Raw genomic sequence first — 25,735 nt, forward strand, 5'->3', positions numbered from 1 at the left:
TGTATATTGTAGCATCCCGAAAGAGTTAGTGCTTAAAGGGGTTCTGTTGTGTTTATGTTGTGTTACGGTGCGGATGTTCTCCCGAAATGTTTGTCATTCTTTTTTGGTGTGGGTTCAGTGTGGCGCATATTTGTAACAGTGTTACAGTTGTTTATGCGACCACCCTCAGTGTGACCTGTATGCCTTTTGACCAAGTATGCTTGCATTCACTTGTGTGTGTGAAAAGCCGTAGATATTATGCGATTGGCAGTGCCTTTAAGGTTTATTGGTGCCATGTATTTCTCCGTACGTCCGTGTACCACTCCGCACAGTAGTGTTTTAAAAAGTCATACATTTTACTTTTTGAAACAGATACTGATAATTTCCGATGTTACATTTGAAAGCATTTATCGGCCGATAATATCGGCAGTCCGATATTATTGGACATCTCTAATTTGTTGGATTAAAAACATGATGGCCGTTGGCAAAGAAAAATCCATAAATTAGCCGCGCCGTTTTATAAGCCGCCGGGTTTAAAGCATAGGCTTGTAGTCTGAAAAATACGGTATTGTGTAGAAGCGATGGGACAGTTGTCCTACTGTAAGTAGTTTCAAATGTACATACAGCTAGCGTAAATAGCATGTTAGCATCGATTAGCGTAGCATGTTAGCATCGATTAGCTGGCAGTCATGCCGTGACCAAATATGTCTGATTAGCACATAAGTCAACAACATCAACAAAACTCACCTTTGTGAATTCGTTGACTTAATCGTTGCAAATGCATCTGCAGGTTATCCATACATCTCTGTGCCATGTCTGTCTTGGCATCGCCGGTAAAATGTGCAGACACTCTGGCAAATTCAATTCAGGTTTCTTGCCAGTGGTGCAACTTGAATCCCTCCCTGTTAGTGTTGTTACAACCTCTGACAACACACCGACGAGGCATGATGTCTCCAAGGTTCCAAAAATTTGTCGAAAAAACGGAAAATAACAGAGCTGAGACCCGGTGTTTGTAATGTGAAAATGAATATGGCGGGTGGGTCACCTTGATGATGTCCTGTTCTGACGTCATTGTTAAAAGACCGATAAACAGAAAGGCGTTTAATTTGCCAAAATTCACCCATTTAGAGTTCGAAAATCGGTTAAAAAAATACATGGTCTTTTTTCTGCAACATCAAGGTATATATTGACGTTTGCATAGGTTTGGTGATAATGTTCCCCTTTAAAAGATGTGACCGACTACTGCAGGCCAAGAACATGGCTGCTTGATTTTATATTGCTTTAAAACAAATGCAAGTAAAAACATAAATAACAGGAACCACTTTGCTCACCTTGCGTTTCCTCAAACTGCTCCAACAGGCTGGTCAGATCAGCAGCTTCTATACCTGCAAATACATTTATCAATCAGTCAATCAATCAATGTTTATTTATATAGCCCCAAATCACAAATATCTCAAAGGACTGCACAAATCATTACGACTACAACATCCTCGGAAGAACCCACAAAAGGGCAAGGAAAACTCACACCCAGTGGGCAGAGAGAATTCACATCCAGTGGGACGCCAGTGACAATGCTGACTATGAGAAACCTTGGAGAGGACCTCAGATGTGGCCAACTTGGTGAAGGAATGGTGCCCAGCATAGTACAGCTGCCTTCTAAAAACCGGCTTTGCTGCACATGTTAAAAAGAAGCCTGGAGCTCTAACTATCCTTTAGTCAGCTATAGTCTTGGGAGTGGTATAATAGATTATTTTCCTCAAAAATTAAGATAACCTAGTATGTTGCTGTAAAGTTAGCACTGTAGCTCACATGACTATGCTAGAGTTGCTAGTAAGGACGTAAAGATCAGGGTTTTATTCCAATCATCTATGAGTAAATACCGATCCCATGTATTAACTGTAAATGTTTTATTTATTTCTGATTAGTGCTATTGACAGTTCACCAAAATCAACAATATTTCAACCGCTTCCTCATTCTCTTTAAATACAATTATTTGACAAAGGCAACAGTGCACTATAACTAAACGAAATCAATCACGACTATCCATAATACATTGAGAGCATTTCTGCCCTCAAAGTCCTATGCCTAGACAATAATTCTATTCTATTATGATTTGTAAACCTTACCCCCCTACCAAAAATATATAGAAAAAATAAAGATATTAATATAATTAAAGGCCTACTGAAAGCCACTACTAGCGACCACGCAGTCTGATAGTTTATATATCAATGATGAAATATTAACATTGCAACACATGCCAATACGGCCGCTTTAGTTTACTAAATTACACATTTTTAATTTCCCGCTGAGTTTCTTGTTGAAAACATCACGGACTGTAGAGGAAACATTAGCGCAGCACCATTTGCGGCTAAAAGTCGTCTCTTTTCATAGCGCAATTAAACAGTATTTTGGACATCTGTGTTGCTGAATCCTTTGCAATTTGTTCAATTAATAATGGAGAAGTCAAAGTAGAAAGATGGAGGTGGGAAGCTTTTAGCCTTTAGCCACACAAACACATGGTGTTTCCTTGTTTAAAATTCCCGGAGGTGAATCTTTACGATGGATCCCGACCACTTGTCAACCGGCAGGTTTCGTTGAGAAAATTGTGGTAAAAAGTCGCCTCTTACCGGAGATCAGCCATGCAGCTGCCGTCGACTTCCCTCAGACACTGGCCTCAAGACACCCCTCCGACTATCAGGTACTATTTAATCTCACTAAAACACTAGCAACACAATAGAAAGATAAGGGATTTCCCAGAATTATCCTAGTAAAAGTGTCTAAAAACATCTGACTTCGTCCCAATGCAATCGCCTTTTTTTTTTCTAGTCCTTCGCTATCAATATCATCCACTAATCTTTCATCCTCGCTCAAATTAATGGGGAAATTGTCGTTTTCCGGTCTGAATAGCTCTTGCTTCTGGAGGCTTCCATTATAAACAATGTCAGGACGAGAGGAGCCCTCTCACCCTTGTGACGTCACCGTCTGCGACTTCCGGTACAGGCAAGGCTTTTTTATTAGCGACCAAAAGTTGCAAACTTTATCGTTGATGTTCTCTACTAAATTCTTTCAGCAAAAATATGGCAATATCACGAAATGATCAAGTATGACACATAGAATGGACCTGCTATCCCCGTTTAAGTAAGAAAATCTCATTTCAGTAGGCCTTTAATGTATAAAATGTTTATCCCCATCTTCTAGTAATAATCCTACCTGATAACGATACATACGATATTAAGAAATGCAGTTTATTTTCCGTAATAGAGGCCATTATTAACTTATGAGGATGACTCCACACTTTGTATAAAATACACAAGCTTGTCAGCCGGGAGACTAAAATAAATACAATTTCAGCCATAAGGGATCGATATCTGTAATCTGGTTTATAGGACAATGGGGATTGATTACTTTTTCAAGAAAATCGTCTGATACTGATCGGTGGCCGAATAATTGTCACATCCCTTGTTGCTAACATTTGCATATGCTCTTGCCCCACTAAACAAAAGTTTTTTATTTGCATTAAATATTTGGACAATGTTGTGAGACCTATTTTATGTACTTGGAACATAGTACAAACCCCGTTTCCATATAAGTTGGGAAATTGTGTTAGATCTAAATTTAAACGGAATACAACTATTTGCAAATCATTTTCAACCCATATTCAGTTGAATATGCTACAAAGACAAAATATTTGAATGTCAAACTGATAAACCTTTTTTTTGTGCAAATTATCATTAACTTTAGAATTTGATGCCAGCAACACGTGACAAAGAAGTTGGGAAAGGTGGCAATAAATACTAATAAAGTTGAGAAATGCTCATAAAACACTTATTTGGAACATTCTCCAGGCTAATTGGGAACAGGTGGGTGCCATGATTGGGTATAAAAGCAGCTTCCATGAAATGCTAAGTAATTCACAAACAAGGATGGGGTGAGGGTCACCACTTTGTAAGCAAATTGTCAAACAGTTTTGAAACAACATTTCTCATCGAGCTATTGCAAGGAATTTAGGGATATTACCATCTATGGTCCGTAAAATCATCAAAAAGTTCAGAGAATCTGGAGAAATCACTGCACTTAACAGACGATAATACGGACCTTTGATCCCTCAAGCGGTACCGCATCAAAAACCGACATCAGTGTGTAAAAGATATCACCATATGGGCTCAGGAACACTTCATTAAACCACTCTCAGTAACTACAGTGGTCGCTACATCTGTAAGTGCAAGTTAAAACTCTACTATGCAAAGCAAAACCCATTTATCAACAACACCCAAAAACGCTGCCGGCTTCGCTGGGCCCGAGCTCATCTAAGATGGACTGATGCCAAGTGTTAAAGTGTCCTACGGTCTGACGAGTCAACATTTCAAATTATATTTGGAAACTGTGGACGTGGTGTCCTCCGGAACAATGAGGAAAATAACCATCCGGATTGTTATAGGCACTAAGTTCAAAAGCCAGCATCTGTGATGGCATGGTGGTGTATTTGTGCCCAAGGTATGGGTAACTTACACATCTGTGAAGACATCATTAATGGTCCATACAGGTTTTGGAGCAACATATGTTGTCATCCAAGCAACGTTATCATGGACGCCCCTGCTTATTTCAGCAAGACAATACCAAGCCACCTGTTACAACAGCGTGGCTTCGTAGTAAAAGAGTGCGGGTGTTTTCCTGGCCCGCCTGCAGTCCAGACCTGTCGCCCATTGAAAATGTGTGGCGCATTATGAAGCGTAAAATACGACAGCGGAAACCCTGGATTGTTGAACGACTGAAGCTCTGAAGCTCTACATAAAACAAGAATGGGAAAGAATTCCACTTTCAAAGCTTCAATTAGTTTCCTCAGTTCCAAAACGTTTTTGAGTGTTGTTAAAAGAAAAGATGATGTAACGCAGTGGTGAACATGCCCTTTCCCAACTACTTTGGCACGTGTTGCAACCATGAAATTCTAAGTTAATAATTATTTGCAAAAAAATGTAATAAGTTTATGAGTTTAAACATCAAATATCTTGTCTTTGTAGTGCATTCAATTGAATATGGGTTGAAAAGGATTTGCAAATCAGTGGATTCCCTTTATATTTACATCAAACACTATTCACGGTGGCAGAGGGGTTAGTGCGTCTGCCTCACAATACGAAGTTCCTGCAGTCCTGGGTTCAAATCCAGGCTCGGGATCTTTCTGTGTGGAGTTTGCATGTTCTCCCCGTGACTGCGTGGGTTCCCTCCGGGTACTCCGGCTTCCTCCCACTTCCAAAGACATGCACCTGGGGATAGGTTGATTGGCAACACTAAATTGGCCCTAGTGTGTGAATGTGAGTGTGAATGTTGTCTGTCTATCTGTGTTGGCCCTGCGATGAGGTGGCGACTTGTCCAGGGTGTACCCCGCCTTCCGCCCGATTGTAGCTGAGATAGGCGCCAGCGCCCCCCGCGACCCCAAAAAAGGGAATAAGCGGTAGAAAATGGATGGATGGATGGATGGACTATTTTCCAACTCATATGGAAACAGGGTTTGTATAATATGGGACCTTTACATTTGTTTCTGTTATAAAAAAATTCCTATTGTTGACTTTGGTGTAAAACTGTCCAACTTACCTATCTCACTGGTGAAGGACTCAATCAACTCCTGTGTGGGGCTCTTTGCTGTTAGAGGTTCCACTGGTGTAGTCACGCTCTTATTTGCTTTAAGCACAGCAGCCTGTGGGTTAAAGATCTGGTAGGCCAAGGGAGGAGCGGAGCAATGTTTGGCATTAATTGCCGGGAACTTTGCAGACGTGCCGAGGTCCTTTAAAGTGGTAGGAGTGGTAAGTACGAGCTCTGGCGCATTCTGGATAACAGGGGTCTTCTGTGGGACAGGAACTACAGCAGAGCACGCCATCTCAGAATTGGTCGGAGGAGAGATTTTACCAAAAGGCGCGTCGGAAAGTTTAGGCACGGTCTTCATTTCAGGTGATTGCATCCCGGATTGGCATTTAGAAGTGTGTGGCTGGGGGGTGACAAGATCAGGTGTACTAACTGAAGGTTTTTGTGGTGGTGAGCGTGCTTGTGACTCTTGTGATTGTTTAGAAACAGCGGTGACGGATTTGTTGGCTGATTTAACCATGTAGGCTGGTGGCACCAAAAGTGCCTCCGGGGTGGGCGGGGCACAGGGTCCCCGCGGCTGCCAGGCAGGTTTGATATCGACCACGTCCCTCACAGCCTGGGCGGTGGACCGCCGAAGATCCTTGGGGCTGGGGTCAGGCAGGCAGGGTATTGGGGTCAGTTGTTTGGGGGGCTCTGGAAGGCTGGGCCACTTGGTGCTGTTGTCGCCTTGCTTTTCCAACAAGACGGGCTTCTTCTGCCGTCTGAGTTGTCGATACTCGGCTAAACTGAGGGACTTGGGCTTTAGCTCTGGAAGCGCGGGGGTCACCGGGGGGAGGGGCTCATTCACAGTCAATGCGGGGATGTTGAAAGCAGATGCAGGGCTGCTTGGATACACCAACGGTGGTGGGCTGGAGCCCTCACTGGGGGCTTGGGATACTGGTTGAGCCGTTTCTTTAGACTGTGGGGAGGTGACTGGACTTTCAGGAACACCAGCTTTTGTTGGACCAGTTTCCTGTTTAGGTCTCACAAACGTAGCAGCAGCAACACTTGTTTCCCGGGTATGGAGTTCCACTTGGGTTTTACTTTGGCAACTTATTTTCACAGGTTTTACAGCAGCAGGTACAGGAGCAACTGAAGCTTTTGGGATTTTGTTTTTCTTTTCTTTACGGATTCGCTTCTTTTCAGGTTTTTGGGGTAGTTCTACGGTTTGATTTCTCAAGGCAGCACTTCTCAGAACCCTTCCCGGGACAGGATCAGGAGGGCATTGTTTCTTCTTTTTCTTTTTTTTACGGGAGGGTACTCTGGCCATGGTCTCTTTCTTCTGAGTGTTAATCACCTTATCAGAACAGGTACTTTGAGTATTTGCTGGAGCTTTACAGAGCACATTGACAACATCATCGTCGTCAACAACTATATGCTCGGACGTGTCAGAGGCTACGTCTTCGTCCCCTGCAAACTTATCGAGTGGCGGAGGACCTTGAAGGCCCATGTCTGGGACAGCCAGGATAGGCTCTCCATTTTCCCCTTGATCCACCACCTCCAGCAAGATACCCCCTTCTGGCAACATCTGCACCCCCTCGTCATTCTCCAAACAAAGCGCCATGCAGTATGGGTGCATGTGTCTGACAAAGTCCCCGAGGCTGACTGGAAGACCGTTGTCGCTCTCCTGATCAAAGGTGACAGGAAACGGGAGGGCCAATCCTTCCCAGTCTGAAGGTAAACCGTGCCTTCCCGGGCTCAGAGTGAGCGAGCTTGCGTCCTCTTCCTCTCCGTCGCTTCTCTGTAGTGAATCCATTGGTATTCTAGGGAGGTTCTGGGTGCAGACAGAAGGGAAGATGTTACTACAAAATCATGTATGCGACATGAGCGAATGCATTGCTTAAGTGCTGAGATGGCTACCTTTCCAGTTGACTGGGGTCTTGTACTGAAAGAGTCCTTCTCTGACGGGGACAGTGGCACACACAGTAATCTTCTGAGCTACAATGGGAACAAAAGCAAGGTGCAAATTATAGTAATGGTTAAGTTTACTTTGACATTGCAAGGAACAGCACGGTTACATTTGCACAATTCAACATGACCGAAAAAGGAGTAGGATGAAACAGATCTCTTGATCATACTCCTTTTTTTTTTTTAGCAATTATTACATGCTTCGGCAATGTACATAAACTCTGAATTTAGGCTCTGTCGACATGGGAAAGCCAGTGTTACGGGGGGGCGAAAGGTTGGGCAGATCAATGAACAGACAACCAGACTGGAACTGAAAACTGGGTGAAAACTAGGATGTGCCTATTGATCTGTCACCTAACAGTATCAGATTTATTTTAAAAGGACGTATACATTTGATTTGCCTTTCTAACGAAAATATATGCATCACAGCTAGGGCTGGGCGATGTATCGATATATACGATATATCGCGGGTTTGTCTCTGTGCGATATAGAAAATGACTATATCGTAATATTCGAGTATACGTTCTCACGCAGTTGCTATAGCTGCGGGCATTCAGGCTCTCCTCGCTCTTTCCTGTCTCTCCTCACAGACAAGCAGGCGCACATTCTTACATACGTCACAACTGTCACGCCATACGTCACATACATGCCCTCGCCCAGCCGAGAGGTAGCGGCGTGGCTAACGTTAGCTGCTAACGTAGCCGTACGTGAAAAAAGGTGCGGATCTGGTAACAAATGAAGACTTAAAGGGGAACATTATCACAATTTCAAAAGGGCTAAAAACAATAAAAATCAGTTCCCACTGGCTTGTTGTATTTTTTGAAGTTTTTTTCAAAATTTTACCGGTCCCGGAATATCCCTAAATAAAGCTTTAAAGTGCTTTATTTTCACTATCCATTTCCCTGTGACGTCATACAGGGCTGCCAATACAAACAAACATGGCGGTTACCACAGCAAGATATAGCGACATTAGCTCCGATTCAGACTCGGATTTCAGCGGCTTAAGCGATTCAACAGATTACGCATGTATTGAAACAGATGGTCGGAGTATGGAGGCAGATAGCGAAAACGAAATTGAAGAAGAAACTGAAGCTATTGAGCGAATAGCTATTGACGCTATTCGGCCGTAGCGTGGGTGTACCTAATGAAGTGGCCCATAGCACGGCTGCCTTATTAGCATCGCCGGCAAAATGTGCGGACCAAACGATCAGGACTTTCGCATCTCGTGACACTGGAGCAACTTAAATCCGTCGATTGGTAAGTGTTTGTTTCGCATTAAATGTGGGTATCTAGTTTCAAATGTACATACAGCTAGCGTAAATAGCATGTTAGCATCGATTAGCTGGCAGTAATGCCGTGACCAAATATGTCTGATTAGCACATAAGTCAACAACATCAACTAAACTCACCTTTGTGATTTTGTTGACTTAATCGTTGCAAATGCATCTGCAGGTTATCCATACATCTCTGTGCCATGTCTGTCTTAGCATCGCCGGTCAAATGTGAAGACACCTTGGTACATTCAATGGGGGTCTGGCGGCAGATTTTTTGCCAGTGGTGCAACTTGAATCCCTCCCTGTTAGTGTTGTTACACCCTCCGACAACACACCGACGAGGCAAGATGTCTCCAAGGTTCCAAAAAATAGTCGAAAAAACGGAAAATAACAGAGCTGAGACCCGGTGTTTGTAATGTGAAAATTAATATGGCGGCGTGTTACCTCGGTGACGTCCTGTTCTGACGTCATCGCTAAAAGACCGATAAAGAAAAAGACGTTTAACTTGCCAAAATTAACCCATTTAGAGTTCGGAAATTGGTTAAAAAAATACATGGTCTTTTTTCTGCAACATCAAGGTATATATTGACGCTTGCATAGGTTTGGTGATAATGTTCCCCTTTAAAAGGGGAACATTATCACCATTCCCCTTTAACAGGGGAACATTATCACCATTCCCCTTTAACAGGGAACATTATCACCAGACCTATTTAAGCATCAATATATACCTTGATGTTGCAGAAAAACGACTATATATTTTTTTAACCGATTTCCGAACTCGAAATTGGTGAATTTTGGCGAATTAAACGCCTTTCTATTTATCGCTCTCGGAGCGATGACGTCAGAACGGGGCGTCACCTAGGTAATAAAGCCGCCATCTTCTCAAACACATTACAAACACCGCGTGTCAGCTCTGTCATTTTCAGTTTTTTCGACAATTTTATGGAACCTTGGAGACATCATGCCTCGTCGGTGTGTTGTCGGAGGGTGTAACAACACTAACAGGGAGGGATTCAAGTTGCACCACTGGCCCAAAGATGCGAAAGTGGCAAGAAATTGGACTAAATTTGTTAAAAATACGAGGGTGTGGGGAAAGCTGACATAATGGTCAGTTGTTTGTTCCGCACACTTTACTGACAAAAGCTATGCTACTACAGAGATGGCAAGATTGTGTGGATATCCTGCGACACTCAAAGCAGATGCATTTCCAACGATAAAGTCAAAGAAATCTGCCGCCAGACCCCCGTCGAATGTGCCGGACTGTCTGCACATTTTACCGGCGGTGCTAAGACAGACATGGCACAGAGATGTATGGATAACCTGCATTTCCAACGATAAAGTCAACTAAATCACAAAGGTGAGTTTTGTTGATGTTGTTGACTTATGTGCTAATCAGACATATTTGGTCGCAGCATGACTGCCAGCTAATCGATGCTAACATGCTATTTAGGCTAGCTGTATGTACATTTGAAACTATATTTACATCCAGCGTTTCCCTCCACCCACATTTAATGCCAAACAAACACTTACCAATCGACGGATTTAAGTTGATCCAGTGTCACAAGATGCGAAACTTCCGATCGTTGGTCTGCACATTTTACCGGCGATGCTAAGGCAAACATTGCCGAATAGCGTCAATAACTTCAGTTTCTGCTTCAATTTCATTTTCGCTATCTGCCTTCATACTCCCACCATCCGTTTCAATACATGCGTAATCTGTCGAATCGCTTAAACTGCTGAAATCCGAGTCTGAATCCGAGCTAATGTCTCTATATCTTGCTGTGCTATCCGTATTGGCATCACTGGATGACGTCACAGGAAAATGGACGATGGCTTCACAGATAGCGAAAATCAGGCATTTTAAAGCTGTTGCGAAAATCAGGAACTTTAAAGCTGTTTTTAGGGATATTCCGGGATGGGTAAAATTTTGAAAAAAAATTAAAAAAATAAGCCACTGGGAACTGATTTTTATTGGTTTTAACCCTTCTGAAAGTGTGATAATGTTCCCCTTTAATTCCCAATAAAAACAGCAGGGTTTCCATCGTCTGGCGGTGGTTCGGCTTCAAGCGGGAATATGTCGAACAGACAACCGTAATTTGTCAAGTGCGTGGGGAAAAAGCGTTGCTATAAAAAGTAGCATTACTGCTAATATGTAGCATCATTTGAAAAATCACTCGCTAGAGAATGAAGAGAATTTCTTAACCATAGTAATCTACCACATAGTGAAGGAAGAATACTATTTTATTTCCTATTATGCAGCTCATTTTTATTTGACACTTAAAATGTCTGACAATCTTGCACTTTCTGTTTTGGAAATGACTTTGTGCCATTGCATAATAACTTTAATAAATACACTTTTGGTAAATTGACTTAGTTGTGATTTCCCTCTCTGCATGAAAGTTTAAAAGTAGCATATATGAATGCAGTATGAAGAAGAATGTTTTAATGTAGACACATATAATCACAGCAGTACGATGGTTCTATGCATCAAGTGTTCATTCAAGTCCAAGGCAAAATATCGTAATATATCGTATATCGCGATATGGCCTAAAAATATCGCGATATTAAAAAAAGGCATTATTGCCCAGCCCTAATCACAGCAAATAACGTGATCCTTCCCCCGGTCCTGAACACACCTCCACAAGTACCTTGGCAATCAAAGAGAAACCCTCCGTAGTATAAAGAATTGATCAATACAAATCTTCTTAAACTATGATGTAATAAATGCAAGCGTGTATACATAATGTTTTGAATAAATACAAAACAATATCTTCAGAACTACATGTTGTCAATCAATCTCCTCGTCCTTAGAGTTCTATATGACAGCTAGTCACTCACCGGAGAGTGTTCCCTGCCCTTGTGAGCCGTCAGAATCTCAGACTCAGGTAGTGTGTCAAACGGGGAGAGGTTTTCATCATCAACGTTGTCGAGGATCTCGGTCAGGGCGGTTAACAGCATGGCTTCACTGTCCTCGTCCAGTCCTTTTGTCTAAACACACCAAGAGAAATAAAGGTTAGGACAAATAATAGCCCCGCAGAGTTAGTAGTTCAGCAATGCGGACTTGCCTCTATTGATGGGGTCTCGTCAAAGATGGAAAGGTCTAAGCAGCTTTGGAAACCCTCCAGCGGTCCTCCAGAGCACAACTCAGCAGTCTAGGAAGACAAATAAAATACTAATTACACCTTGAAACAAACATGTTATCCCCCTTTTCGTGATGATTTGGAAGTCACAGACAAAACTCTTGTCAACACTCGGATTACAAGCATGCTAATGACATGCCTTGTCTGTGTGAAAGCTTTTATATTAGAATGAAATAAATAAAAAATGTTTTCGGACTGTAAGGCGCACGTTAAAGCCTTTCATTTACTCAAAAATAAACAGTGTGCCTTAATACATGGCATTATTCTGGTTTTCATGCCGACCTCCCAGCTATTTTTATTTGGTACATGGTGTAACGATAAATATGACCAGTAGATGGCAGTCACACATAAGAGATAAAGGGAGACTGCAAGATGATGTCGTTTAACAACACCAAAACTTTCAATGTTCCATTGAGAATATAAAACATTACACACGGCTGTCAAGAATCCGTTAAAATGTTTTCGTACGACTTTGGTTAAGTATGAAGCTGCACCGCTTGACGGATCATCAACATGCGAGTATTATCATGGTGTGTGTACAATGTCCGCAAAATATCACCCATTAGCAGACATATTTGTAATTTTGTTTTGTATTATTATGCAAAACCAACTTTTCTTACAATCTGGTACCTGCTAATGTGTATTTGCATAAGTCTTCAAAATTTAAACGCGTCTGTCATTGTAGTCCGTACCGTAATCGTAGTCTATAAGCTTCTTCTTTTTCTCCGATCTTCTCGTTTGGGGGCATTCAGCTGTTGCTATTTCTAATATAAAATGGGGTAAAGTTCTAACTTATAGCTGTCAGACTAGCTTTGAACGCGCTAAAAACCACCTATGTAGAGAGTTGACACAGTTCACCAACGGAACTTTATTTATCAAAGAGTTTCGGTCGGATGTTTTTTCAAGGGACACATTGCTATTACACTAGTGAGCCACAGATGAAATGATACCGTAAAGTCTGAATGTCATTAAGCTCCATCTTTTGACACTTCTTCCACTACCGTCCTTGCACGCTACACCGCTACAACAAAGATGACCGGGAATAGACGCCGTCGAAGGTGAGCTTAGTAAATAAGACCGCCCACAAAACGGCGCATCCTGAAGCGACTGTCAGAAAGCGGCTTGAAGATGATCTGTAAAACATAATATATGCAATATTTTTTTACCAAAGAACCACAATCACATGTTATGTAGAACACAAGGAAGTGTTTTTCAATTTTAAAAAAGATTCATAAAAATACCCCTTTAATGCGCCGTATAATATAGTGATCCTTTTGTATGAAAATAGACCCGCTAAGGGACGGCGTGGCAGAGTGGGAGAGTGGCCGTGCGCAACCCGAGGGTCACTGGTTCAAATCCCACCTAGAACCAACCTCGTCACGTCCGTTGTGTCCTGAGCAAGACACTTCACCCTTGCTCCTGATGGGTGCTGGTTGGGGCCTTGCATGGCAGCTCCCTCCATCAGTGTGCGAATGTGTGTGTGAATGGGTAAATGTGGAAGTAGTGTCAAAGCGCTTTGAGTACCTTGAAGGTAGAAAAGCGCTATACAAGTACAACCCATTTATTTATTTAATTGGTCGTGCACCTTATAATTGATCTATGGTTCGGAAAATACGGTATGTTCACCTGGATTGTCACGTATAATACATAACTTTTTAAAACATCAAACAGTAAAAAAAATTTGAAATATATTACATTATTATTTACCTAAAAAACACGCAAGTCCCAGTTTTTGCAGATAAACATTTCACATTTAAAAACAGTAGTTAGAAAATGGTAACATGTTCAGCAAGGAGTGATAAAACTAACTACAGAGATATGGGTTAAGGACCATAAAATATATCACAAAAATAGGCAAATAATGCAGTTTGTAAATGTGTTGAAGGTTTGTTCTACAGTTACAATGAGCTGTAACCATTTATAAAGGGATCGGATGCAACATTTGCTTACTACCAAAACGACAACGCAGCGTTGCTTGCAATTTGCCAAGCATCAGCTCAGTATTGCAGTTCTTATAACCTTTATAAACGTCCCAAGCCCTTTGTGTGCCTACTCAGGGTTTCCCACACATTCATTTATTATTGGGGCGGTATAGCTCGGTTGGTAGAGTGGCCGTGCCAGCAACTTGAGGGTTGCAGGTTCGATTCCCGCTTCCGCCATCCTAGTCCCTGCCGTTGTGTCCTTGGGCAAGACACTTTACTCACGTGCTCCCAGTGCCACCCACACTGGTTTAAATGTATCTCAGATATTGGGTTTCACTATGTAAAGCGCTTTGAGTCACTAGAGAAAAGCGCTATATAAATATAATTCACTTCACTTATTAGTGGCGGCCCGCCACGAAAGAATTACGGCCGCCACAAATAAAAAAATTAAAAAAGTTCGGCTTTTGACTCGCTCGACCGCTCATAAAAGCAATGGGACTCTGTCTGTGAATGGAGCTTAGTTACATATTATATAAATATGTAAATATTATATAAATATGTACATCAAGTGTTGTAATTATATTCCAACTCCGCGTTCTTCTTGGTCATCGCCGCCGCCGCTGCCACCCCTAATGGCTTTACATTTTGTTATCCATTTTCTACCGCTTATTCCCTTTTGGGGTAGCGGGGGGCGCTGGCGCCTATCTCAGCTGCAATCGGGCAGAAGGCGGGGTACACCCTGGACAAGTCGCCACCTCGTCGCAGGGCCAACACAGATAGACAGACAACATTCACACACTAGGGCCAATTTAGTGTTGCCAATCAACCTATCCCCAGGTGCATGTCTTTGGAGGTGGGAGGAAGCCGGAGTACCCGGAGGGAACCCACGCATTCACGGGGAGAACATGCAAGCTCCACACAGAAAGATCCCGAGCCTGGATTTGAACCCAGGACTGCAGGACCTTCGTATTGTGAGGCAGACGCACTAACCCCTCTGCCACCGTGAAGCATATAACATTTTGTTATATAAATAATAAATGGGTTGTACTTCTATAGCGCTTTTCTACCTTCAAGGTACTCAAAGCGCTTTGACACTACTTCCACATTTACCCATTCACACACACATTCACACACTGATGGAGGGAGCTGCCATGCAAGGCCCCAACCAGCACCCATCAGGAGCAAGGGTGAATTGTCTTGCTCAGGACACAACGGACGTGACAAAGTTGGTACTAGGTGGGATTTGAACCAGGGACCCTCGGGTTGCGCACGGCCACTATCCCACTGCGCCACGCCGTCCCTATATGCAATTTACTTTGCATTCTACTTTAGTTACTTCATTGAATTTACAATCCCTTGGCACTGTTTTGTACTGTTTCTGTACTTGTTTTCATTATTATTATTTATTTGATCGTATGTAAATGTTGAATATTATAAATAAAGGTTTTGATTTTAAAAATAAAAATAAAACATGATCAGTGCACAGACATGTTTGATCCACATGGAAGGAAGAGTTGTCCACGTTTAGTGTAGTGTACCACAAACACCATGCTTTGAATTTTGCACCTTTTCATTAAAGCATCAATATAGATTACTTCATCTTTCTACCACAGAAGTATACATACAGAGGAAGAGGCAGTAAATGGGTTAGTTAGCAGTAATGTGTTTTGTGCGCATGCCTGAGTTAATCAACGCTATTCATCCATCCATCCATTTTCTACCGCTTTGGGGGACGCTGGTGCCTATCTCAGCTACAATCGGGCAGAAGTTGGGGTACACCCTGGACAAGTCTTCACCTCATCACAGGGCCAACACAGATAGACAGACAACATTCACACACTAGGGCCAATTTAGTGTTGCCAATCAACCTATCCCCAGGTGCATGTCTTTGGAAGTGGGAGGAAGCCGGAGTACCCGGAGGAAACCCACGCAGTCACGGGGAGAACATGCAAACTCCACACAGAAAGATCCCAAGCCGGGATTAAACCCCAGACTACTCAGGACTTTTGTATTGTGAGGCAGACGCACTAACCCCCGTTCCACCGTGAAGCCCATCAACGCTATTCAACAACAGTGAAAGTACATGTGTGTGTGAGGAGGGTGGGGGGGGGGGGGGGGGCAGTTAGCATTAGTGTTCTCTGTGCATGCGTGATTCGACAAATGCTATTTAACAGTAAAAAAATAAATTTAAGTGTGGGGTGTTATTTTAGTTACCATTAGTGTGTCTAATGCGCATGTGTGAGTCGACAAACGCTATTCAACAACAGTAAAAGTACATGAATGCTTTGAAAAAAAAAAACTGAAATAAAAACATTAAACAACGGTAAAAAGTACATTTGGGTGTTTTGAAAAAATAAAAAAAATAAAAAACAGTAAAAGTACATGAGTGCTTGAAAAAAAAAAACTAAAATAAAAACATTAAACAACAGTAAAAGTACATTTGAGTGTTTTGAAAAAAATCAAATAAAAATCATTAAACAACGGTAAAAGTACATTTGAGTGTGGGGGTGTTTTTTTAAGTTAGTATCAGTGTGTTTAATGCGCATGCGTGAGTCGACGTCGACAAACGCTATTTAACAACAGTAAAAGTACATTTGAGGGGTTTTGGGAAAAAAAAAAAATTTAATAACAGTAAAAGTACATCTGAGTGTTTTGAAAAATAAATAAAATAAAAAACATTAAACAACAGTGAAAGTACATTTGAGTGTGGGGGTGTATTTTTTAAGTTAGAATGAGTGTGTTTTAAGCGCGTGCGTGAGTCAACAAACGCTATTCAACAACAGTAAAAGTACATTTGAGTGTTTTGAAAATAATTAAATAAAAATAATTAAACAACAGTAAAAGTACATTTGAATTTGGGGGGGGTTTTTTTAAGTTAGGATTAGTGTGTTTAATGCGCATGCGTGAGTCCACAAACGCTATTCGACAACAGTAAAAGTACATTTGAGTGTGGGTTTTTTTTTAAGTTAGAATGAGTGTGTTTACTGCGCATGCGTGAGTCGACAAACGCTATTCAACAACACTAAAAGTACATGAGAGGGGTTTTGAAAAAAAAAAAAAAACATTAAACAACAGTAAAATTACATTTGAGTGTTTTGAAAAAATAAAAATAAAAATCATTAAACAACAGTAAAAGTACATTTGAGTGTGGGGGTGTTTTTTTAAGTTGGTATGAGCGTGTTTACTGCGCATGCGTGAGTCGGCAAACGCTATTTAACGACAGTAAAAATACATTTGAGTGTTTTGAAAAAAAAAAAAAAGTACAAAACACTAAAGAACAGTAAAAGTACAATTGAGTGTTTAGAAAAAAATAAAATAAAAAACAATCAACAGTGAAAGTACATTTGAGCGTGGGGGTGCTTTTTTTAAAGTTAGAATGAGTGTGTTTACTGCGCATACGTGAGTCGCCAACGCTATTCAACAACAGTAAAAGTACATTTGAGTGTTTTGAAAAAAAAAAAAAAAAACATTAAACAAAGGTAAAAGTACAATGGAGTGTTTTGAAAAAAATAAAAAATAAAAACATTAAACAACAGTAAAAGTACATTTGAGTGTGGCAGTGTTTTTTTAAGTTAGAATGAGTGTGTTTACTGCGCATGCGTGAGTCGACAAATGCTATTCAACAACAATAAAAGTACATTTGAGGGGTTTTGAAAAAAAATATACAAAAAAAAAACATTAAACAACAGTAAAAACTACATTTGATTGTTTTGAAAAAAAGTAAATAAAAATCATCAAACAACAGTAAAAGTACATTGGAGTGTGGGGGTGTTTTTTTAAGTTAGTATCAGTGTGTTTAATGCGCATGCGTGAGTCGACAAACGCTATTCAACAACAGTAAAAGTACATTTGAGGGGTTTTGAAAAAAAAAAAAAAATCATTAAACAACAGTAAAAGTACATTTGAGTGTGGGTTTTTTTTAAGTTAGAATGAGTGTGTCTACTGCGCATGCGTGAGTCGACAAATGCTATTCAACAACAATAAAAGTACATTTGAGGGTTTTAGAAAAAAATAAAAATAATTAAACAACAGTAAAAGTATATTTGAGTGTGGGGGTGTTTTTTTAAGTTAGTATCAGTGTGTTTACTGCGCATGCGTGAGTCGGCAAACGCTATTTAACGACAGTAAAAATACATTTGAGTGTTTTGAAAAAAAAAAAAAAGTACAAAACACTAAAGAACAGTAAAAGTACAATTGAGTGTTTAGAAAAAAATAAAATAAAAAACAATCAACAGTGAAAGTACATTTGAGCGTGGGGGTGCTTTTTTTAAAGTTAGAATGAGTGTGTTTACTGCGCATACGTGAGTCGCCAACGCTATTCAACAACAGTAAAAGTACATTTGAGTGTTTTGAAAAAAAAAAAAAAAAAACATTAAACAAAGGTAAAAGTACAATGGAGTGTTTTGAAAAAAATAAAAAATAAAAACATTAAACAACAGTAAAAGTACATTTGAGTGTGGCAGTGTTTTTTTAAGTTAGAATGAGTGTGTTTACTGCGCATGCGTGAGTCGACAAATGCTATTCAACAACAATAAAAGTACATTTGAGGGGTTTTGAAAAAAAATATACAAAAAAAAAAACATTAAACAACAGTAAAACTACATTTGATTGTTTTGAAAAAAAGTAAATAAAAATCATCAAACAACAGTAAAAGTACATTGGAGTGTGGGGGTGTTTTTTTTAAGTTAGTATCAGTGTGTTTAATGCGCATGCGTGAGTCGACAAACGCTATTCAACAACAGTAAAAGTACATTTGAGGGGTTTTGAAAAAAAAAAAAAATCATTAAACAACAGTAAAAGTACATTTGAGTGTGGGTTTTTTTTAAGTTAGAATGAGTGTGTCTACTGCGCATGCGTGAGTCGACAAATGCTATTCAACAACAATAAAAGTACATTTGAGGGTTTTAGAAAAAAATAAAAATAATTAAACAACAGTAAAAGTATATTTGAGTGTGGGGGTGTTTTTTTAAGTTAGTATCAGTGTGTTTAATGCGCATGCGTGAGTCCACAAACGCTATTTAACAACAGTAAAAGTACATTTGAGGGGTTTTGAAAAAAAAAAATCATTAAACAACAGTAAAAGTACATTGAGTGTGTTTTTTTTTTTTAAAGTTAGAATGAGTGTGTCTACTGCGCATGCGTGAGTCGACAAACGCTATTGAACAACACTAAAAGTACATTAAAGGGGTTTTGGAAAAAAATAAAATAAAAAACATCAAACAACAGTAAAAGTACATTTGAGTGTTTTGAAATAATTTAAATAAAAATCATTATACAACAGTGAAAGTACATTGGAGTGTGGGGGTGTTTTTTTAAGTTTGTATCAGTGTGTTTACGGCGCATGCGTGAGTCGCCAAACGCTATTTAACGACAGTAAAAGTACATTTGAGTGTTTTGAGAAAAAAAACAAAGTAAAAAACATTAAAGAACAGTAAAAGTACAATTAAGTGTTTAGAAAAAAAAAAAAAAAAACTATCAACAGTGAAAGTACATTTGAGCGTGGGGGTGTTTTTTTTAAGTTAGAAGGAGTGTGTTTGTGTGTTTACTGCGCATGCGTGTGTCGGCACTATTTAACGACAGTAAAAGTACATTTGAGTGTTTTGAAAAAAATAAAATAAAAAGTACAAAACATTAAAGAACAGTAAAAGTACAATTGAGTGTTTGGAAAAAATTAAATAAAAAACATTAATCAACAGTGAAAGTACATTTGAGCGTGGGGGTGTTTTTTTTTAAGTTAGAATGAGTGTGTTTACTGCGCATGCGTGAGTCGCCAACGCTATTCAACAACAGTAAAAGTACATTTGAGGATTTTGCAATAAAAAAATGACAAACATTTTGGTGTGGGGTTGTTGTTTTTTAAACTAATCTTGCTGAACGGGAATAATTATACCAGTTTAATCATTTCTCGTTCCATTATCCCTGCAATGACGACACAACACTGTAGAAAAACAGTCAGGAAAGCATGCATAAATCCACAAGGACACGACACCGCCTTAAAGTAACTTCTAAACATTTTGCATGTTTAAAAAGCAACAACGCGGCTAGCTCGTTAGCCGGCTAGCACGCTGCAGTGTTGTCAGCACGTGTGAATGAATCAACAGCAGCACTACAGGCAGATGCTACTTATTCCACTTAAAATGACAACAAGTGGACACGACAAGACAACTTGTGCACATGTAAGATAAACTCACACATAACTGTCACATCCACATTTTTGAGCATTTTCCTACTTTTACGGCTTAAATAGTGTCCTAGCAACCGGCTTGCTAGCAAGCAAGTCAATGCGGTTCCTCAACGCTAACGTTGTCTCTAACACACAACATGCGTGACATAATCATATTATAAATGGATTTTAGATGACAACAATCATAATATAAAGATTGAATTTTCCAAAAAGGCTTTTAGGTGATGTTTCGATTTATCCACGTGTCACTTGACCATGCGCAGCGTGGTGCTGTGCATCTCGCTTCTGCGCACACCAACATCCGCATAAAGGAGCACAACAAGACTAAGTGGTTAAATAACACAAATACGACGTTTATTACCTCGCAGAGTGTGTCCAGGGGGAAATAATCCATAGTGCAAGCCGTTAAAGTCTCCTCGCCTGCGCCCCACCGCGCCGCCATCTTGCAAGTTTACTCCCTGACTAGCGTTTTTTCTTTTTTTTTTTGCTTCCCATGACTTGGTAGAAGGGGACACGTGGTCATGCATTCCCGCAAAAAGTGACGTCGAGGGGAGGAGTCAAAGGCAACTTTTTTTTTTTTTTAAACTTTTATTTATAAAGTTCAACATTTACAAAGAGACGAGAAACAATAAACAAAATAGTACAAATCAGTATAAAATAAAAACAGCGCCTTCAAAGTAACCAAAAAAAAAAAAAAATTTATATATATATATATATATATATATATATATATTTATTTATTTTTTTACAGTAGGGTAGTAAGTTACAGTAGGGCAAAAAAGTATTTAGTCAGCCACCGATTGTGCAAGTTCTCCCACTTAAAATGATGACAGAGGTCTGTAATTTTCATCATAGGTACACTTCAACTGTGAGAGACAGAACTTGAAAAAAAAATCCAGGAATTCACATTGTAGGAATTTTAAAGAATTTATTTGTAAATTATGGTGGAAAATAAGTATTTGGTCAACCATTCAAGGCTCTCACTGATAGAAGGTTTTGGCTCAAAATCTCACGATACATGGCCCCATTCGTTCTTTCCTAAACACGGATCAATCGTCCTGTCCCCTTAGCAGAAAAACAGCCCCAAAGCATGATGTTTCCACCCCCATGCTTCACAGTAGGTGTGGTGTTCTTGGGATGCAACTCAGTATTCTTCTTCCTCCAAACATGACGAGTTGAGTTTATACCAAAAAGTTATATTTTGGTTTCGTCTGACCACATGACATTCTGCCAATCCTCTGCTGTATCATCCTGCAGCTCAAAAAGGCAGCTGGGATCTTGGCTCCTCGGCTTCTCTCAGAGACACCGGCGTTCACCGCAGCCATCCGACTTTCAGGTATAAATGATAAATGGGTTGTACTTGTATAGCGCTTTTCTACCTTCAAGGTACTCAAAGCGCTTTGACACTACTTCCACATTTACCCATTCACACACACATTCACACACTGATGGAGGGAGCTGCCATGCAAGGCGCCAACCAGCACCCATCAGGAGCAAGGGTGAAGTGCCTTGCTCAGGACACAACGGACGTGACGAGGTTGGTACTAGGTGGGATTTGAACCAGGGACCCTCGGGTAGCGCACGGCCACTCTCCCACTGCGCCACGCCGTCCCACCACCAGGTATGACTTTATAATCTCACTAAAATAATATTAACACAATAAGCAGGTAAGGGATTTTCCAGAATTATCCTAGTAAAAGGGGTCTAATTACATCTGAAAAGCTCCCAGTGCTTGGAGCCGTCGCCTTTTTTTTTTTTTTTTTGTGCTTCACTCTAACTTTCCTCATCCACAAATATTTCATCCTCGCTCACATTAATGGGGAAATTGTTGCTTTCTCTGTTCGAATTGCTCTAACTGCTGGTGGCTCACATTATAAACAATGTGAGGATGTGAGGAGCCCTCACACCGGTGACGTCACGTGCACATCGTCTGCTACTTCCGGTACAGGCAAGGCTTTTTTTATTAGCGACCAAAAGTTGCGAACTTAATCGTCGATGTTCTCTACTAAATCCTTTCAGCAAAAATATGGCAATATCGCAAAATGATCAAGTATGACACATAGAATGGACCTGCTATCCCCGTTTAAATAAGAAAATCTCATTTCAGTAGGCCTTTAATTATGATGCGCTCAAGAGTCTTACGGCCTGAGGGAAGAAGCTGTTGCAGAACCTGTAGGTTCTGCTTTGGAGGCTGCGGAACCTCTTTCTATAAGTCCAGCAGTGAAAACAGTCCTTGGTGGGAGTGGGAGGAGTCTTTGCAGATTTTATGAACCCTGGTCAGGCAGTGGCTTTTTGCGATCTCCCGGATAGGAGGAAGAGGAATCCTGATAATCTTTTCCGCCGTCCTCACCACTATCTGGAGAGACTTCCTGTATGAGGCATTGCAGGCTCCAGTCCACACAGAGATGCTGTTGGTCAATTGCAGAGTTCTAAATCTTTTTTAAAGGCACAAAGGAAAGGTCGGGTATTGAGAAACTTACATCCATGAATAAAACACTTACCCAATAGAATAATGAGGTTGCAAATGTAAAATTCCTTTTCAAATTTGTGTTCATACAGTGTAAAAGCAAATATCACATCTTTAAAACAAAGCACAAATGTGTCATGAATATTGTCCAGGATAAAGCGACAGGGGTCAAAGGTAACCTGGTCACGTGTTGTAGTTCCTTTTACTCATTTCCGGGTGGAGAATATCACAGACATGAAAGATCGCCACCACCCTCACCCAACAAAGACAATGTTTTGGGTAATGTTCGTTATGACTTTCATCTTGTCTTTTATCTGGTATGCACAAAAAAACAAAAACACATTGAACGAGTACATGAAAGAAGCAAGTAAACGGTATGTCCGTTTTCAAAGGTTACTCTTAAGTGCAGTGTTTTTCAACCTTTTTCGAGCCAAGGCACATTTTTTTTCAAAATGCAACACGGAACCACACAGGAAGTCCATCATACCGAGAGCCATCAGAAATTATAATGCTTATGTTCCTTTTTGACTGTACTTCAATGTATGATAGACTATATTTACATTATTCACATGTGTATTATGATGTATAATAGACTGTATTTATACTATTCACATGTGATTTATGATGTATAATAGACTGTATTTATATTATTCACATGTGAATAATGCTGTATAATAGGCTGTATTTATATTATTCACATGTGATTTATGCTGTATAATAGACTGTATTTATATTATTCACATGTGAATTATGCTGTACAATAGACTGTATTTATATTATTCACATGTGTATTATGATGTATAATAGACTGTATTTATATTATTCACATGTGTATTATGATGTATAATAGACTGTATTTATATTATTCACATGTGAATTATGCTGTATAATACTGTATTTATATTATTCACATGTGAATAATGCTATATAATAGACTGCATTTATATTATTCACATGTGAATTATGCTGTATAATAGACTGTATTTATATTATTCACATGTGAGGTGGTGACTTGTCCAGGGTGTATCCTGCCCTCCGCCCGAATGTAGTTGAGATAGGCTCCAGATAGGCCCCCCCACGACCCCAATAGGGACAAGCGGTAGGAAATGGATGGAAGGACATGTGAATAATGCTGTATTATAGACTGTATTTATATTATTCCCATGTGAATAATGCTGTATAATATATTAATCAAATGTGAATAATATCAATCAATCAATGTTTATTTATTTACATGTGAGGTGGTGACTTATTCAGGGTGTATCCCGCCTTCCGCCTGAATGCAGCTGAGATAGGCTCAAGATAGGCCCCCCACGACCCCAAAAGGGACAAGCGGTAGGAAATGGATGGAAGGACATGTGAATAATGCTGTATTATAGACTGTATTTATATTATTCATATGTGAATAATGTCAACAATCAATCAATCAATGTTTATTTATATAGCCCTAAATCACTAGTGTCTCAAAGGGCTGCACAAACCTCAACGACATCCTCGGTAGAGCCCACATAAGGGCAAGGAAAAACTCACACCCAGTGGGACGTCGGTGACAGTGACAATGATGACTATGAGAAACCTTGGAGAAGACCCCCCTAGGGGACCGAAAGCAATGGATGTTGAGCGGGTTTAACATGATATTGTGAAAGTCCAATCCATAATGGATCCAACACAGGGGTCACCAACACGGTGCCCGCGGGCACCAGGTAGCCCGTAAGGACCAGATGAGTCGCCCGCTGGCCTGTTCTAAAAATAGCTCAAATAGCAGCACTTACCAGTGAGCTGCCTCTATTTTTTTAAATTCTATTTATTCACCATCAAGCTGGTCTCGCTTTGCTCAACATTTTTAATTCTAAGAGAGACAAAACTCAAATAGAATTTTAAAATCCATGAAAATATTTTGAAGACTTGGTCTTCACTTGTTTAAATAAATTCATTTATTTTTTTACTTTGCTTCTTATATTTTTCAGAAAGACAACTTTAGAGGAAAAATACAACTTTAAAAATGATTTTAGGATTTTTAAACACATATACCTTTTTACCTTTTAAATTCCGTCCTCTTCTTTCCTGACAATTTAAATCAATGTTCAAGTATTTTTTTTATTGTAAAGAATAATATATACATTTTGATTTAATTCTTCATTTTAGCTTATGTTTTTTCGACGAAGAATATTTTTGTGAAATATTTCTTCAAACTTATTATGATTAAAATTCAAAAAAATTATTCTGGCAAATCTAGAAAATCTATAGAATCAAATTTAAATCTTAATTCAAATTCTTTAAAATTTATTTTAAAATTTTTGTTCTAGAAAATCTAGAAGAAATGATGATTTGTCTTTGTTAGAAATATAGCTTGGTCCAATTTGTTATATATTCTAACAAAGTGCAGATTGGATTTTAACCTATTTAAAACATGTCATCAAAATTCTAAAATTAATCTTAATCAGGAAAAATTATTAATGATCTTCCATAATTTTTTATTTTTTATTTTTTCAAAAAGATTCGAATTAGCTAGTTTTTCTCTTCATATTTTTCGGTTGAATTTTGAATTTTAAAGAGTCGAAATTGAAGATAAACTATGTTTCAAAATAAAATTTTCTTTTTATTGTGTGTTTTCTTTGCTTTTAAACTGTTCAATTAAGTGTTTTTTTCATCATTTATTCTCTACAAAAAACCTTCCGTAAAAGGAAAAAAAATGTACGACGGCATGACAGACAGAAATACCCATTTGATATATATATATATATATATATATATATATATATATATATATATATATATATAGATTTATTTATTAAAGGTAAATTGAGCAAATTGGCTATTTCTGGCAATTTATTTAAGTGTGTATCAAACTGGTAGCCTTTCGCATTAATCAGTCCCCAAGAAGTAGCTTTTGGTTTGAAAAAGGTTGGTGACCCCTGATCTAACATAATGGTGAGAGTCCAGTCCAAAGTGGATCCAATATAGTAGCGATATATAGTGGATATAGTGGAACCAGCAGGAAACCATCCCAAGCGGAGGCGGATCAGCAGCGCAGAGATGTCCCCAACCGATACACAGGCAAGCGGTCCATCCTGGGTCCCGACTCTGGACATCCATGGCCACCGGATCGGACCGGACCCCCTCCACAGGGGAGAGTGGGACATAGGAGAAAAAGAAAAGAAACGGCAGATCAACTGGTCTAAAAAGGGAGTCTATTTAAAGGCTAGAGTATACAAATGAGTTTTAAGGTGAGACTTAAATGCTTC

At 39.6% G+C, this 25,735-nt stretch overlaps 1 protein-coding gene across 2 annotated transcripts in view; it reads right to left on the reverse strand.

Annotated features, from left to right (window-relative positions):
- The window catches only part of pprc1 (PPARG related coactivator 1), a 37,405-nt gene extending 16,884 nt beyond the window's left edge, over nucleotides 1–20,521 (reverse strand). For both annotated transcript variants that reach the window (XM_061910161.1, XM_061910162.1), the window contains exons 1-6: nucleotides 20,385–20,521; nucleotides 11,843–11,929; nucleotides 11,616–11,765; nucleotides 7,456–7,533; nucleotides 5,569–7,369; nucleotides 1,311–1,364 (exon numbers count right to left, since the gene is read on the reverse strand). In XM_061910161.1, coding sequence (XP_061766145.1) covers nucleotides 1,311–1,364; nucleotides 5,569–7,369; nucleotides 7,456–7,533; nucleotides 11,616–11,765; nucleotides 11,843–11,929; nucleotides 20,385–20,465 — 2,251 coding nt within the window. In that variant the 5' untranslated portion in view covers nucleotides 20,466–20,521. The remainder of the gene's footprint in view (nucleotides 1–1,310; nucleotides 1,365–5,568; nucleotides 7,370–7,455; nucleotides 7,534–11,615; nucleotides 11,766–11,842; nucleotides 11,930–20,384) is intronic.
- Between the last annotated feature and the right edge of the window lie 5,214 nt (nucleotides 20,522–25,735).

Source organism: Nerophis ophidion, linkage group LG09 (assembly GCF_033978795.1).
Source record: "Nerophis ophidion isolate RoL-2023_Sa linkage group LG09, RoL_Noph_v1.0, whole genome shotgun sequence".
NCBI classification, from domain to species: domain Eukaryota; kingdom Metazoa; phylum Chordata; class Actinopteri; order Syngnathiformes; family Syngnathidae; genus Nerophis; species Nerophis ophidion.